We start from the raw sequence: 17,922 nt of genomic DNA, 5'->3' as shown, positions 1-17,922 counted from the left end.
AGAGACGTGGTAAACAGGCAGGGTCAAACAATGGCAAACAGGTATATGGCGGGCAAAACACAAGAATAGTCACAGGGCTAGCGTAGGTCACCGATAAGCAGACAGAATCACAGGGGCGAGACGAGAGGGAGAAATCCAGGAAAACAGGCAAAGATCAGAAACTGCAAAAACAGGCAAGGCAAGACAAGGAAAACACGGAGACTCGGAAAGGGGTACAGGCTAAACAATACTCAGACAAGAATGGTGGTTTGAGTGGGTGTTATATAGTGAGTGAGGTGATAAGAAACAGCTGTGTGCAATGAGTGCAATCAGTGCAGTGTGCAAATCGTGCAATGAATGATGGGATATGTAGTCCGGGGTGCTATGCAACAGTTTGTGTTGTGCGAGAGTCAATGTAATGGAAAGGGTGACATCTGGTGGTGAATAAACGGAAGTCCATGGACCGAATTCATTATTCATTCAACCCATTCACAGCACTGATTCATTCATTCAGGAATAAAACATGGAGACACAGCAGGTGATTCTGCCTTGACATTTTTGGATCTGTTTTTCATTAGTAGAGGCAGTTTGGTTTTTGAAATAAACTAAAACGAATAAAATGTTTTTCGTTAATTTAAATGAAGCTTAAATGTAATGTGTATATATATATCTATATACCTTCTATTAGATGAAAAAACTCAAACTTAAAAAATTAGACAGGTAGCTTTGGCAACTAACTGAAAATAAATTGAATAAAAAATATAATTACCTGTGGCCTCATGCCTGTGGTCAAATAACAGTCTTTCTGATATCCCCAACAACAACACTGTTGCTTGCGTGATATTGCTCGGATAGCATATGAATAGTTCAGTGGGAAACTTAAGGGCATCTTCTTTGAAGAATCTGCTTCCTGTCAGGGTGAAATCCTGGAAGAATTATACTGACTGAGTGCCTTGCGGAAACTGATGTTCATTTTGTTTGTGTCTGGCACAGGTCCTTTTTCAGTCCTGTGACAAAACAGATGCCAATCTGGAGGGGGATCTGGGAAACACCCCTGTGATGATGGCCTGCTGCACTAATAACTGCCAAGCTATTCAGTTTCTGGTGAGTACAAAGGGCAATAAAAAAGGGTGAATGACAGAATCCTCATTCCCAAATATTGTGTAATAAAATAGATTATTTTCTTTCCTTACAGTTCAAACATGGTGCCAAAATGTGTATTCAGAACAAATTGGGTCACTACTCTATCCATACGGTTGCTTTTGCAGGTGCCAAAGAGGCCATGGAGCTGGTTTTGGAAATTGGCAAGTGAATTTAATATTCTTATTCCACCAATTCACCATGACGAATCCACTCTCAACCCATTCACCATGCTGTTTAGACAGGCGCTATGATTGTGCACAATACACGGGTGGTCTTCTGTTCTGGAATGATGTGTTCCAGATATAAATATTTGTGGATTTTTCTGACAGCTCCCTTTGGCTGAGAGACAGATGACACAGTTTTCATTTACATTACAGTCCAATATTTTCAGATTCTTAAATGCAAAACAGCTAAAACAGATAGAAGGGTCAACATGTCAAACGTGACTGCCAGCCTGCAGATCTATTTGCAAGCATGTCACATGGTGACCAAACAAAGCAGTCAAGCTTTCATTGTGATTGAGGTTTTTGACATCGCCCAATGCCAGCCAGTGTCAATTGATAATGAAAATGTTATCATCTTTTACTCACGCTCCTGTCATTCCAAATCAGTATTGCTTTTTGTTTTCCTGTAGTAAGTTTGAATAATGTAAACCTCCTTTTCCATGAATTTACAATAAACGGTGACTTTAAAAAAAAGGACTGGCACTTCAAAAAAGTTGCAAAAGGGGACATTGTAGGCTGTATTCCAAGTTTTAGCTATTGTATGACTCCAGAAGACTTGGAATATAGAGTATGAGTTGTATCAAACACATTTTTAGTTTTTTTGTTTCACTGTACATGTTTAGTAAGACATGAGGTAAATAAATAATGACCATTTTATTTTGCTACTTTATTCCTCTGTATGAATTGTCATTTATGGAAAAATAAGTAAATATAACTCTTGATCTCTACTGTTTCTCACCCTTATAAAGGAGAAGAACTGGGCATTTCCACTTCAGTGCACATTAATTATTTGGATAAAACCAAAAGTACCCCCCTCCATCTGGCTGTACGTGGGGGCAACATTGAGGTGATCAAACTTTGCATCATTAAAGGAGCCAGAGTGGATCAGCAACAGGTAAGTGCTGTTTCAAGAGATATAAAAAAATCTAATTTTAAATATAAAAGTTAACAAGCATAACTAAAATGATCAAAGAAATCAAATGGCCCAAGGCTTGTGATGAAACAGAAAGAGTTTATTTTTCTTTTAGCAGGGAGTCTTTGGCTGCCCATTGAACTGTATTGTAAAAAGTTCTTAAACTAATATTTAAAATAATCTTTAATAGTTCACCCAAAAATTAAATTTCTTTCATCTGTGGAACATAAAATAAAATATTTTGAGAATTGTCTCAGTGTTTTTGTCCATACAATGGAAGTCAATGTTACCAGCATTCTTCAAAGTATCTCATTTTATTTTCCACAGAAGATAGAAAGTCATACAGGTTTGGAACAACATGAGGATGAGGATGATGGCAGATTTTTTTTCTTTTTCTTTTTCTTTTCTTTCTTTCTTTTTTTTGGATAAACCAACAGTACAAACCTGAACTTTGCCTTTCTATTTACTTTCACACTAAATAATATGAAAGCCCATTTCCACTACATATATATATGATATATATTTTTATGACATAAAAAAAGTTCTGATTTACCAGAGCATGTTCATAATTATTAGATAGAAAGTCAAAATTATGACATAAAAATGTAATTTTTACCATATAATTAGTAACATAATTTTGACTTTTTATGACTAATAATTCTGGTGTCTAATAATTAGGATTTACCAAGGCATTTTTTTCTTATGGGGCGGAAATGGGCTTCTATATAATGGCCTAGAAACAAAAATCATGCCAATTTCATGGAAATGCATGGTTTCAGGTTTCATCTTTCCACTGACTAGATTTTCCACAAATATGAATTTTGTCATAAACATTTTTTATCAAACTCCTCCTACAGCGGTAATAAGATTATCAGCAATTTAGGTAATGCAATCATGAGCCCATTATCATCAAGAAAGCTGTTTGATGCATTAAACCGCACTAAAGCTAACTGAGAAGTTTGGGGACAAATATAACAAAATTGCTTAATGTCAAGTTATAATGTCATGATTCTGAAAGAAAGACAAAATAATCTTTTCATGAAATGCAGCCATAAATGAATGTGGCCTGCAATGAATACAAAAGCAGCCTGACTCTCGATCTTGACCACACAGACACAAACACACTCACACGCCTCCATTTGTCGTCTTCAGTCTGTAGCAGCAGGGTTGATGCATTCAGTAATAGCTTCAGATAGTTAAATTGATACAAATTGCAGCCACTTACGCCTATAACTGAGCTTGGCCGTTCTGTCCATTGCCACAGCAATTCAGGGTGCTCTCTCATTAATGGTTTGTGTTACTGGAGCAGCAGCTGAGAAATTGCCCCCCTCTTGCATTACCTGACCCTGCCTTTCCTTCTTATGTCAAGCTAATAGCTGACTTCCATCTCAGTGTCTCTGTGTGTGTGTGGCTTGATTGTTTTGCAGTGTGACAAATCCACGGCCCTCCACTTTGCCTGCACTCAGGGTGCTCTGGAAGCCGTCAAAATCATGCTTTCTTCTTACAACAAAGTGGAAGACATCATCAACATCAGGGATGGAGCCAATCAGACCCCCTTACATAGGTCAGTGTGATGCCATGCTGCTCTCCAGTAGTTATTATGTGACCTAACCTCCTGGTTTATCTCAGAGCTGATTGAAGCAATCTCATTTCATGTTAAGTTAGCAGATATGGGCATAAATGCCAAGGAAAACAAATAATGTAAGCAGGAAATTCCATACTATTGCCCAAGATGTTGCTGGTACTGAAGAATGTCTTTAAGATTTAGAACACATTTGCTAAAAGGATTAGTTTTGGAAGCTTGCCTGTAAGTCCAACTTTTTCACAATTGATCTCACAATGGCATTTTAGACCGGAATAAAAAGGACAAATTTGAAGCATGTTCATGCTGCTGTTTTCCATACAAGAAATACTGACCAAAGGGCTGTTCACACCGAGAATGATTATTATAACAATAACTATATGTGACCCTGGACCATAAAACCAGTCATAAGTAGCACGGGTATGTAGCAATAGCCAACAATACATTGTATATTTTATAAATTTCCTACCATAAATATATCAAAACTTAATTTTTGATTAGTAATATGCATTGCTAAGGACTTCATTTGGACAACTTTAAAGGTGATTTTCTCAATATTTAGATTTCAAATAGTTGTATTTCGGCCAAATATGGTCCTATCCTAACAAGCTATACATCAATAGAAAGCTTATTTCTTAAGTTTTTATTTACTTTCAGATGATGTATAAATCTGAATTTAAAACAAAATTACCCCTATGACTGGTTTTGTGGTCCAGGATCACATGTTGCATCCACACCAACGCATAATAACTCTGTGTTTATTATTAGTGTGTGCTGCAATTATGTAATCTACCGCTTTAAATGCTCAAGCTCTTTAAAGCAACTGTACTGTATGTACAGGGAATAGGCAATATTCCTTTATTAAGTTGTTTTACCACCATTTGCTTTTAATACAACTTCCAACCTTCATAGATTCATTAAACTTTTGAATTGTCTCCAATTGAATGACATATGCATGTCATCACTTCAGAGATGTTGGAAGAATCTGCTTTTCACTCATCTCTTCAAATACTGCCCATGGTGGTTTGATGATATTCAAATCAGGTGATTTGTCTGGCCAGGGCAGATGAGGAAGTTCATCTTGGTTGGTGCTCCAGATTTTCAGGTTTTATGATAATAATACCATCTTTTTTTGCACTTTAGCATTGGTGTATGATTGAAGTTTTAGTTCACATTATGTTTTTCAAGCCCTGTAAGGTTTTTACCTTAAAATATCAGATTCAAAATCATTTTAATGGTGCGCTGACTTAATAAGGTTCCTGGCTCTGTTTCTTTTCCTCACTTCTCCCCACTTATGTCAAGCTAATAGCTGACTTCCATCTCAGTGTCTGTGTGTGGGGCTTGATTGTTTTGCAGTGTGACAAATCCACGGCCCTCCACTTTGCCTGCACTCAGGGTGCTCTGGAAGCCGTCAAAATCATGCTTTCTTCTTACAACAAAGTGGAAGACATCATCAACATCAGGGATGGAGCCAATCAGACCCCCTTACATAGGTCAGTGTGATGCCATGCTGCTCTCCAGTAGTTATTATGTGACCTAACCTCCTGGTTTATCTCAGAGCTGATTGAAGCAATCTCATTTCATGTTAAGTTAGCAGATATGGGCATAAATGCCAAGGAAAACAAATAATGTAAGCAGGAAATTCCATACTATTGCCCAAGATGTTGCTGGTACTGAAGAATGTCTTTAAGATTTAGAACACATTTGCTAAAAGGATTAGTTTTGGAAGCTTGCCTGTAAGTCCAACTTTTTCACAATTGATCTCACAATGGCATTTTAGACCGGAATAAAAAGGACAAATTTGAAGCATGTTCATGCTGCTGTTTTCCATACAAGAAATACTGACCAAAGGGCTGTTCACACCAAGAATGATTATTATAACAATAACTATATATGACCCTGGACCATAAAACAAGTCATAAGTAGCACGGGTATGTAGCAATAGCCAACAATACATTGTATATTTTATAAATTTCCTACCATAAATATATCAAAACTTAATTTTTGATTAGTAATATGCATTGCTAAGGACTTCATTTGGACAACTTTAAAGGTGATTTTCTCAATATTTAGCTTTCAAATAGTTGTATTTCGGCCAAATATGGTCCTATCCTAACAAGCTATACATCAATAGAAAGCTTATTTCTTAAGTTTTTATTTACTTTCAGATGATGTATAAATCTGAATTTAAAACAAAATTACCCCTATGACTGGTTTTGTGGTCCAGGATCACATGTTGCATCCACACCAACGCATAATAACTCTGTGTTTATTATTAGTGTGTGCTGCAATTATGTAATCTACCGCTTTAAATGCTCAAGCTCTTTAAAGCAACTGTACTGTATGTACAGGGAATAGGCAATATTCCTTTATTAAGTTGTTTTACCACCATTTGCTTTTAATACAACTTCCAACCTTCATAGATTCATTAAACTTTTGAATTGTCTCCAATTGAATGACATATGCATGTCATCACTTCAGAGATGTTGGAAGAATCTGCTTTTCACTCATCTCTTCAAATACTGCCCATGGTGGTTTGATGATATTCAAATCAGGTGATTTGTCTGGCCAGGGCAGATGAGGAAGTTCATCTTGGTTGGTGCTCCAGATTTTCAGGTTTTATGATAATAATACCATCTTTTTTTGCACTTTAGCATTGGTGTATGATTGAAGTTTTAGTTCACATTATGTTTTTCAAGCCCTGTAAGGTTTTTACCTTAAAATATCAGATTCAAAATCATTTTAATGGTGCGCTGACTTAATAAGGTTCCTGGCTCTGTTTCTTTTCCTCACTTCTCCCCAAATGTCTGTTCTGGGAGTATGTTTGATGAGTAGTTACGAAATTCCACAAAAAGGGCGGCAGCAACAAATGCTAGTGTACAGCTATCCACTGTAATTACCACAGTGATATATTTACGAAAGTAAATTCCTCTCAATTGTAGGGGGCTTTAAAGTCGTAAAAATAGACAAAACTACATACAGCTGGTTTAAAGTCAGGTAGATTCTGATTGGCTGTCAATGTTTGTATTATTCATCAGCTGAAAAAAAAATTCTAATAGTAATTCCAGCAATATTGTCATTATTGTTAAGGTTGTGGTGTGGACTTTGATTTGATTGTCATAGATTTGTCAATAGTGACCCTATTGTCAGAGATTTATTTTATAGTTATAGTTATCATCCTTGGTGTGAATGGGTTATCAAACTCCAAAAAAGACACAGTTAAAGCACCATAAAAGTCCAAATGATGCTACTATATATTCTAAGTCTTTTTAAGCTGTATATTGGGGACATTTAAAAAAAGTTACTCACAAATCTTAAAACTTATTCACAGTGTTGTGTGAATAAACTTGCTATGTTTGGTTTGATTTGGAGATGCACAAAAGCAAGTGGCATTTGGTGTTGTTTAAAACCTGAAATGGGAAGTTTTTCATTCTTGGCTGAACTAACCCTTTAAAAAGATATGACATGTTTACAGAAATGCACACAGTAGACTGCTTACAAGTAAAAATAGATGTCTTGCTGCTTTGTTTGCTGTGATGTGGGCGTTTACATGCGCGTGTTTCACGTGGATGATTGTAATAACAAAAGCGCGATCGGCGCGTGGGCGCGGTCACATTAGCGATACTGAAGGCGACGGCCAAGACTTGACATCGCGTTGGTTTCATACTGATTACTTTGTCACATCATATTTGTTTTCGTCATGACTTACTTCGTTTAAAAGTAGACATGTTAAGCTTTCTATAGATATGTCTCTCATGTGTGTGTGTCAAATATTCGCTGAGTTTCAGTTCATTTTAGTGACGCGTTTCAAACAGATATGCGCGGAGAATGAGACGGCTAAAAGCACACCCTGTTTATTTTCTTTATTTTGCAAAAGCACAATGTTTTGTTGATATTGTGAGTGTACACAAATAAAAATAGACCCTTTACAGATTCGAATGGTGTATTACTCTTATGTGTACAAACAAAAATGAATGAGCATTTGAAGTTCTTTTTGCTCTTGTCAGTAAAACATGCACTGGTGGCGCCGGCGCCACCGTCGACCCCAGGAGGTTAAAGCAACCTAACTTAAAGAGCATTCCTTGAACCATGATAGGCATTCCTGGGCTGGTGTTGCAATATGAGACTTCTTTACTATAAAATAAATAGGGGCTAAGGACCAAAGGAATGTTTTTTTCACAGAACTTATAAAAGTTTTAGTTCAGTATAGTTTTACACACACACACACACACACACACACACACACACACACACACACACACACACACACACACACACACACACACACACACACACATTGAATTATGCAGCTTAATCATTTGATTAGTATGTATATATACACCTAACATGTAACATGTACATGGTTCAATATTTTAATTTATTCTACATATGGCTTTTAAAGCACTTTCTTGCTATTATCAAACAAATGTATTAATAAAGGTTGTGCCATTAGCATGCTTGGCCGATTACAATTCACAGCTGCATTTGTTTGATTGATTTCCATGCTTTAATGATTAACAATTACATTCTTTTCCTAATAGAGCCACGTTGTTTGATCATGTCGAGTTGGCTGAATATCTTATTTCAAAGGTAAATGTTTGAATGGCTGCTTTGTGAGAATGTGAGTGGCTAAAACATCCCAACTCATACCTTCATTCTGCTGTATGTGCATTCTGTGAAACAGCAAGCTGCAAAGCATTGATTGATCTTTTGATAAGACGAATATTAAGCACCCAATATCTCATCATCTTATCGTATGTCCTTTGATGTCCAATATCTCGTTGTATGTCCTCAGATAAAGTCGCTAATTCACTTTTATTTGGATCTCATTTGTCTTGGAAAGGGAGCAGAAATGGACTGCGCTGACTGTAAGGGACTGTCTCCTCTGCTGATGGCCTCCAAATGCTGTGCTTGGAAAACAGTTGCGTTTTTGCTGTCAATTGGTAGGCCTAAACATTTTTATCAATTTTCAACACATTCTGGCTCCAAAATTATTTGCATGCACATTTCTGCGTATTTTAAAGGGATAGTTCACCCAAAAATGAAAATTCTGTCATTAACACCCTCACCCTCATGTCGTTCCAAAGACCTCATCTATGGAACACAAATTAAAATATTTGTGATGAAATCTGATAGCTTTCTGACCCTGCATAGACAGCCTAGAATACTTCTTGAGCACAAAGAAAACAAAAATAATGACTTTATTCAACAATTTCTTCTCTTCCGTGTCGGTCTTCAACACATGTCCACGAGAATACCACGACAATGTTTGCGCACAAAAAGTATTCTTGTAGCTTCACAAAATTACTGTTGAACCACTGATGTCACATGGACTATTTTAACGATGTCCTTACTACCTTTATGGGCCTTGAACGTGGTAGTTACATTGCTGTCTATGGAGGGTCAGAAAGTTTTAGGATTTCATCAAAAATATCTTAATTTGTGTTCCGAAGATGAACGAAGGTCTTGTGGGTTTGGAACGACATGAGGGTGAGTAATTAATGACAAAATTTTAATTTTTGGGTGAACTATCCCTTTAACATATTGTCTTATTGAAAAAAGGTGCCGATTTCAGAATCAAAGACGAAACAGGTCGCAACTTCCTCCACTTTGTCGTTCTTCAACCAAAAGGGCTGAAAAATCTTCCCGAGACAGTCTTACAGGTGTGAAAACCATCCTAAATGTCAAGTTTAGTTTGTCAGATGCAGAACACAGCTCTTTCATTTTGAAAGAAAGCCTAAAGAGTCCAAGTGACCCTGTGTTATGCATTATTACATAATGTACTGTTTTGAACTTGCGTATGTTCTGTATATAGTTATAAGAGCCCATTGCCTCCTCCAGTGTAACGCCGTGAAGGAGATGTTGTCTGATGAGGATGTTGAAGGCTGCACTCCTCTGCACTACGCCTGCAAACTTGGCATCCACGATTCGGTCAAAAATATGCTGGGTCTCAATATCTTTGTGGGTCAAAAGTCACGGGAGAAGAAATCAGCTCTTCACTTCGCTGCAGAGTGAGAACGTTTGTAATACAGTCACAGGCTCACAGCTATATGAAAATTTTTGCTTATTTTCTTATATATAAGTAATAAGATTTGACCCATAATAACAACATATCAAAGATATGAGTATTGTGCAGGCATTAAAACACAAGTTCAAATGAATGCAGCATAACTCTAAGCTTTTACATCTCATGCACTCCTAAACCTGCTAATATTAAGTGTTTTCTCCATATGTCAGATATGGGCGTATAAACACATGTAAAAGGCTGCTGGAGACCCTCACAGACTCTAAAATGCTGAACGATTGGGATGAAAATGGTCTGACGCCCCTTCATCTTGCTTCAAGGGCAGGACACACTCAAGTTGTGGAGCTGCTGCTCAGAAGGGGTGCGCTTTTTCAAAGGTACACCATTTTTTTGTGGGAAAGTGAAACATCTAAAATTTTTTCTACACAGTCATCACAAGCGGTTTTTACATTATTACCAAGCAGTGTTATTTTAGAATCATTGATATACTATTATGGTGTCATCTTAGTTTAAGATTTAGTAATTTTCTTGTGTGTGACATTTTTATTATGGTGCTTTTTTAAAGTTTTATTAAGAGTTAGTTTTTAGTTATTTTAGTACTTCAGCTTAAATTAAATTAAACTGATTGCCTTAATTGGCAAATAGCTGAAATAAAATATGTTTTAAAAATGTTTTTAATGTAAAATCTGGTAAAACCAATTAGGAACCAACATCTCAGGTTACTTATGTAACCATGGTTCCCTGAGTAGGGAACGAGACACTGCGTCCTCTAGGGGACGCTATGGGGAACGCCTCGTCGTGACCCATGTCTGAAGCATGCATTCAAAAAACACCAACAACATGTTAGCCGGCGACAGCCCATGACGTCACTACCGGTGTGACTATAGTATAAATAGGCGCCGGGAGAACACGTTATTAACTTCTTCATCTGAAGCTTGCGTCCGAAGCATGGCAGGAAACCTAGAGGACGCAGTGTCTCGTTCCCTACTCAGAGAACCATGGTTACATAAGTAACCTGAGACATTCCCTTTCAAGGGAACTTCAAACTGCATCCTCTAGGGGTCGCTATGGGGAACGGTATACCCATGCCACCATGCTGAGGGGAGTGCGTGCCAGAAACCTATGGCGAGCACTAAGTACCAACTCTACCATAGCAATGGGAGTTGCCCCTAGGACGTTAGACGGCTGTCCGTGACATTATCCCCTACAGCCAAAGGCCTAGGCTACATACCCCAACAAACTTACCTGTTAGGGCCAGACTCCTGGGCCCGGGGTTGAGCTCCAGGCTTGGAATCAGGAATAGATTCCTTTAAGGGGATACGACCAAGAGCCTAGCATCATACTAAGTCTTGGCCTGTCACACAGGGACTACCGCTTGCTCTGCATGAGCTTGCTGAAGGAACGGTCTCAACAGACCCCTAGTAGCAACACCCTGTTAAAGTAGGTATCCAGAGGGTACATTGGTAGAGTGGTGCCCAAGGTGGAACTGGGGCTTTAACCAACTCAAGAAAGGGCACGAAGCTGCAGCACGTAACCCTCACCATACAGGATTTTAGAAAGAATGCAAAGTACTAGCGTGTGAACTTACCACAGTGTGGATTTTAGAAAGTGTACAAAGACTTCACGAGCACACTTACCATAACATGGATTTTAAAGATACCGTCCTAAGGGGCTCTCGTGGCACTCTGAAAGAGCAGCCCATAGATGGAAATGGTACATCACCAGAACAAAACGTTCGAGAAGCCATCAGCTCGATATTTGGTAAAATGCTGGAATGGCTAGCAGTAAGTTACCTAGTTGAGGGAGCAACCCACTCGGATCTCAGTCGAGAGGGGGCTCGACCTACAGCATGTTCGTTAGAAATCAGAAGGGTAAGCGTACTGCAAGCTTAGCCAAAAAACTCAGCGCACCAGGGAGGCAGAGGAAGGGCCTAGTTCGCCTGATGTTGCTGGTTCCAGGTGCTCTGGGAAAACAGAGAACTCAACTCTCACGTGAGAGGAGCACTCCGAATTCAGAAAGGAGTAGCGTGCTCATAGGCAACCCTTTGATAAAGGGGAGCACTGCTAAACACTACCACGAGAACAGCCCACGGAGCGAGGAATCCAACTCCTCAGAAAGGGAGAGAATTCAAACGCTCGAAAGTAAGCACCATGCTCACAATAACCCTCAATGGTGAGTGGAGCGATGCTTCAAAAGTGTGTCAACAGAGACACACTGGTTAAGTGGAGCCCAAGGAGAGGTCCCGGAAAACACTGCAAAGAAAGCTCGCAGATGGAATGCACACAACCACCAGTGTATTAAATATATATTTTTATAAAAATGGATCGTACTCACCCACCATGGTTCCCGCGCAGGAGCCCCGTTCAAGAAGCGACCCGAAGAAGCCTTTAGTCTGGACCATCTGTAAGGTGGTTACTATGAAGCCATAGAACCAACCGAAACATCATAGGTCCAGCATAGGAGACTGTAATGCAGGAAGATCCTACCTAACCTCGGTCAGGTGGAAATGGTGGTTACAGGGGAATTAGGAAGGGGAAGATAAGGGCAGATGTTAAACCCCCTGAGGGAAATGAGTAGATACTCAAGTATCACTCTGATCTGGACAAAAGCGCTGACGCCTCTTCTGGATCACATCGGGAACGGTATACCCACACCTCCATGCTGAGGGGAGTGTATGCCAAACCACAGGCGAGCACTAAGTACCAACTCTACCAAAGCTTCAAGGGAGTTGCCCCTGGGACGGCTGCCAGTGACATTATTCTATACAGCCAAAGGCCTAAGCTACATACCCTATAAACTTACCTGTTAGGGCCAGGACTCCTGGGCCTAGGGTAGAGCTCAAAGGCTTGGAATCAGGAACAGATTCCTTTAAGGGGATACGACCAAGAGCCTAGCATCATACTAAGTCTTGGCCTGTCACACAGGGACTACCGCTTGCTCTGCATGAGCTTGCTGAAGGAACGGTCTCAACAGACCCCTAGTAGCAACACCCTGTTAAAGTAGGTATCCAGAGGGTACATTGGTAGAGTGGTGCCCAAGGTGGAACTGGGGCTTTAACCAACTCAAGAAAGGGCACGAAGCTGCAGCACGTAACCCTCACCATACAGGATTTTAGAAAGAATGCAAAGTACTAGCGTGTGAACTTACCACAGTGTGGATTTTAGAAAGTGTACAAAGACTTCACGAGCACACTTACCATAACATGGATTTTAAAGATACCGTCCTAAGGGGCTCTCGTGGCACTCTGAAAGAGCAGCCCATAGATGGAAATGGTACATCACCAGAACAAAACGTTCGAGAAGCCATCAGCTCGATATTTGGTAAAATGCTGGAATGGCTAGCAGTAAGTTACCTAGTTGAGGGAGCAACCCACTCGGATCTCAGTCGAGAGGGGGCTCGACCTACAGCATGTTCGTTAGAAATCAGAAGGGTAAGCGTACTGCAAGCTTAGCCAAAAAACTCAGCGCACCAGGGAGGCAGAGGAAGGGCCTAGTTCGCCTGATGTTGCTGGTTCCAGGTGCTCTGGGAAAACAGAGAACTCAACTCTCACGTGAGAGGAGCACTCCGAATTCAGAAAGGAGTAGCGTGCTCATAGGCAACCCTTTGATAAAGGGGAGCACTGCTAAACACTACCACGAGAACAGCCCACGGAGCGAGGAATCCAACTCCTCAGAAAGGGAGAGAATTCAAACGCTCGAAAGTAAGCACCATGCTCACAATAACCCTCAATGGTGAGTGGAGCGATGCTTCAAAAGTGTGTCAACAGAGACACACTGGTTAAGTGGAGCCCAAGGAGAGGTCCCGGAAAACACTGCAAAGAAAGCTCGCAGATGGAATGCACACAACCACCAGTGTATTAAATATATATTTTTATAAAAATGGATCGTACTCACCCACCATGGTTCCCGCGCAGGAGCCCCGTTCAAGAAGCGACCCGAAGAAGCCTTTAGTCTGGACCATCTGTAAGGTGGTTACTATGAAGCCATAGAACCAACCGAAACATCATAGGTCCAGCATAGGAGACTGTAATGCAGGAAGATCCTACCTAACCTCGGTCAGGTGGAAATGGTGGTTACAGGGGAATTAGGAAGGGGAAGATAAGGGCAGATGTTAAACCCCCTGAGGGAAATGAGTAGATACTCAAGTATCACTCTGATCTGGACAAAAGCGCTGACGCCTCTTCTGGATCACATCCCTTAGCTCTTGCCTACCTCCCTTTGACCCGCGATTCCTCCTACCCCTACCCGCAGACTGAGACGGGCCAGGACCCCTGGGTTGTTCGGGCTCAGACCTGGACCTTCGTGGAATGAAGGATTTGAAGGCTGCTGAGCATGCCTTCGCCTCGACGGAGGTACCGAAAAGTTCAGAAGGCGAAACCAGAGCATCGAGAAGAAAGACCCTCTCTTTCTTCCTGATATCTGCCAGGTTCACCCACAGATGTCTCTCCGTAACCACCATAGCCGCCATGGACCTGCCCATAGCAGAGGCGGCCTGCTTAGTAGCACGGAGAGCGAGATCTGTGCGTTACTGTTACATCTGTTACTGTACATTATTGTTTCTTCTCTATGCCCTGCCTTTCTGAAACGTGTAGATTTTTACAAAGCTCATCGGTCTGAAAAGTGAGGTGTGCTCTGATTGGCCAGCTATCCAGTGCGTTGTGATTGGCCGAATACCTCAAGCGTGTGACGGAAATGTTACACCCCTTACCAGTGTTGCCAAGTGCGCGGTTTTCCCGAGGAATTGGGCTACTTTAACACTGTTGCCGCGGGTTGGGTTTCATGTCCGCGGGTTGAAGCTCCAAGACTCCAATAACATGATATTTATCCCCTGGAATGCGAATTTTAGCAGGGGTACCCCGCCAAAAAAACCTGTATTTTACCCCCCGGAATGAGATTTTTACCCCCTCGAAACATGACTGGGCGGGTTTTCTTGTGAAAACCTGGCAACCCTGCCCATAACCAGTACTGGTATGCCGTGTCCCGGAGCGATGCAAAAACATTAAAACCCATTATAAACGAGGCATTTGTAACATCTAGTGGGGACATAATTACAGATTATAATGACTTATAATGTCTTTTTACGCATTGCGTTGCATTGCGCCGCGTAAACATAAAACCATGTCTGCATTTGTGATCGGAGAAATGACAAACAACAAGCGCTACTCTACGCTGCTCAAAACTCGCGTTTGAATCATCAGTGGCAAATCCTTTAAATATGAAAATGTACTTACAGACTGTGAGTCAGAACAGACTGCATTGTAGTCTACTCTTCCGACGTGAAAGTGCACGATCCAAACTTAAATTTGTATAATTCATGAACGAAAACATTTTGTAATATAATATTGATGTACCATTTTGATGGTAATGCAATGTTTGATTTTAAAATGGGTTTCAAAGGATGAATTTTGAGATTTAAAGTTTTCAATTGATATATAATTTCTGATGATTTCTAAAGTGTGATAGAGAAAAAGGCAACAAAGAAGACTTTTTTTGGCAAAGGTCAGAACTCCTGTTATGATGTAGATTTTTGAGGTGCACTCTTGTCATAAATTAATCTATTAATTTTCCTACATAGATATTTTACCAATGTTTTTGTAAAAAAATATTTAGGAGTCTTAGACCTTTCAAACTATATATAGTTTGTCATGATTAGATTAGGATTTAATTGTAATATAGTGAAGTAAAATTAGACGTCCCACAGAGGCAGCTTCACAAATTGCAATTGATTATGTTGTGAGTTCATTCTGCTGGACATTCTGTCATAAGGTCTTTTGTAATCTTTAGTGATTACAAAAGCTGGTCCTGTTTACATCATGCTGTGGCTGAGGGATACACACAGACAATAACAATTCTCCTGGCAGCCAATGTCAAACTACTGGACGAAACGAATGAGGATGGGGTAAGCGGCGTAAAAATCCTAAACAACATAATCAGTTAGAGAAATACAATTACTAAGCCATAGGTAAACCACTGAAGAAGATCCAAACTTAACATAGTCTCACAAATGCAGTTCTTTTGAACTTTCTATTCATCAAATGCTCCTGAAAAACAATGTATCACAATTTCCACAAAAATATTAATATTGAAATATGAACTGTTTTCAACATTTATAGCTACTACATACATTTTTTAAATATATTAAAATAGAAAACCGTTTTAGAAAACAGTTTTTAAATTCTAATAATATTTCACAGTATTACTGTTTACACTGTATTTTTGATCAAACAAATGCATCAAACTAAGTAATTATTGTCCTTTATGATTATAATTGAACAACACTGCTTATTAATCACATGTATGCTTTAACAGAACACGGCCCTTCACATAGCTGCACAAGTGGGACATGTAGGTGCTGTTTTGCTGTTATTGGACAGAGGAGCTGAAATCACTCTCAACAATGCTGACAACTCTTTTTTGCATGAAGCTGTGCGTAATGAGAAAAAAGATGTAGTGAACGCTGTCATCGAAAGTGAGAGGTAAGGAGACATCCACATTCAAGATGACCACCTTTTGGAAGGCAGTATTAATTTTAAAATAAAAAAATTACTCGGATTCCAGATTAATAATAATATATGAATTAACATTGTGAAAATTGTTAATTTTATTGTTAGGCTGATTATTAGTATTATTAGTATTTTTTTTTTTTAGCTGAAGCTTTAAGATAAGTAAAATAACTTTGTGTCAATTCAGTATTTCCATAAAAATCATTCCATCAGGATAATTTTTTTTTTCTAAAACGAGAAAAAACTATTTTAAACTACTTTTAATAAACACTTTTAAAGTTTCCTTTTCAGTGTTTTGATATATATATATATATATATATATATCAGTGTACAGTAGGATTTTTAATGCAACAGTATGAGAGAATCGGTTGAGGGTCTACCATGGCAAAACTCTGTAATTATGTATTTTGTTATATTTTTTTAAACCTATATTGCTTTTCTCCTCTCAGTTTGCCAACAGTTTAAAAAGCTATATTAATTCACTGCAGGTTTGCCGAGGCAATAAAGTCATTTAAAGTGACATCCCGCTGTGCCGTGATGGACATCATAGAGTTTCTCCCAGAGTCTTTCAGGGTCTGTGTATTAACTTCCCACCTTATGGATATCTATGTAAGCTATTGTTTATATAAAAAAAATTGACATTAAACCCCACTCTCTTCTGAACAGCATCTTCTGGACCGGTGTATTTTAGAGTCTGATCATGATGCCAACAGTTCAGATTATCATGTAAGCCTTGCATAAATGTGCAAAAAGTTGCATTAAAGGGTTAGTTCACCCAAAAATGAAAATTCTGTCATTAATTGCTCACCCTCGTGTTGTTCGAAACCCTTAAGACCTTCGTTCATCTTCGGAACACAATTTAAGATATTTTTGATGAAATATGAGGGCTCTCTGACACTCCCATAGACAGCAAGGTAACTACCACGTTCAAGGTCCAGAAAATGACCAAGATGATCGACAAAATAGTCTGTGTGACATCAGTGGTTCAACTATAAATTTACGAAGCTACGAGAATACTTTTTTTGTGCAAAGAAAACAAAAATAACGACTTTATTCCACATTTTTGTCTCTACTGCGTCACTTGTGGACACGCGTTCATGACAGTATCATGATGCGAGCATGTGGCGGCGCCGGCGCTGACCCAGATCCGGCGTAATGACTACTTTATCGATCATCTTGGTACTTTTCTGGGCCTTGAACGTAGTAGTTACATTGCTGTCTATGGAGGGTCAGAAAGTTTTAGGATTTTATCAAAAATATCTTAATTTGTGTTCAGAAGATGAACGAAGGTCTTCTGGGTTTGGAACGACATGAGGGTGAGTAATTAATGACATAATTTTTATTTTTGGGTGAACTATCACTTTAAGACTATTAATGAGGTTCGTTAACGCTATAAAGTGCAATTGTCCAATGATGTTGGCAGATCAAGTATGATTTTCAGTGGCTTCAAGCTCCTATACAGCTAAAGAAGTATGCCAAAACAGACAAAACAATGAAGTTCCAACCTTTGGCAGCTGTGAATGTAAGTCCCCTTAAATTCTATTACATTATATA

General features: G+C 39.3%; 1 protein-coding gene across 1 annotated transcript in view; it reads left to right on the top strand.

Moving 5' to 3' along the window:
* trpa1b (transient receptor potential cation channel, subfamily A, member 1b) overlaps positions 1–17,922 on the top strand; it is a 38,246-nt gene that overhangs the window by 11,297 nt on the left and 9,027 nt on the right. The window contains exons 5-18 of the mRNA XM_016278510.1: positions 973–1,083; positions 1,175–1,283; positions 2,096–2,241; positions 3,687–3,823; positions 8,383–8,431; positions 8,685–8,784; positions 9,404–9,504; positions 9,683–9,852; positions 10,079–10,243; positions 15,650–15,764; positions 16,175–16,341; positions 16,857–16,941; positions 17,035–17,094; positions 17,792–17,890. Of these exons, the coding sequence (XP_016133996.1) occupies positions 973–1,083; positions 1,175–1,283; positions 2,096–2,241; positions 3,687–3,823; positions 8,383–8,431; positions 8,685–8,784; positions 9,404–9,504; positions 9,683–9,852; positions 10,079–10,243; positions 15,650–15,764; positions 16,175–16,341; positions 16,857–16,941; positions 17,035–17,094; positions 17,792–17,890 (1,614 nt within the window). The remainder of the gene's footprint in view (positions 1–972; positions 1,084–1,174; positions 1,284–2,095; positions 2,242–3,686; positions 3,824–8,382; positions 8,432–8,684; positions 8,785–9,403; positions 9,505–9,682; positions 9,853–10,078; positions 10,244–15,649; positions 15,765–16,174; positions 16,342–16,856; positions 16,942–17,034; positions 17,095–17,791; positions 17,891–17,922) is intronic.

This window comes from Sinocyclocheilus grahami, unplaced genomic scaffold (genome assembly GCF_001515645.1).
Source record: "Sinocyclocheilus grahami isolate Dianchi unplaced genomic scaffold, SAMN03320097.WGS_v1.1 scaffold122.1, whole genome shotgun sequence".
Taxonomy (NCBI): Eukaryota; Metazoa; Chordata; class Actinopteri; order Cypriniformes; family Cyprinidae; genus Sinocyclocheilus; species Sinocyclocheilus grahami.
This window is presented reverse-complemented; position numbering and strand designations above follow the sequence as displayed.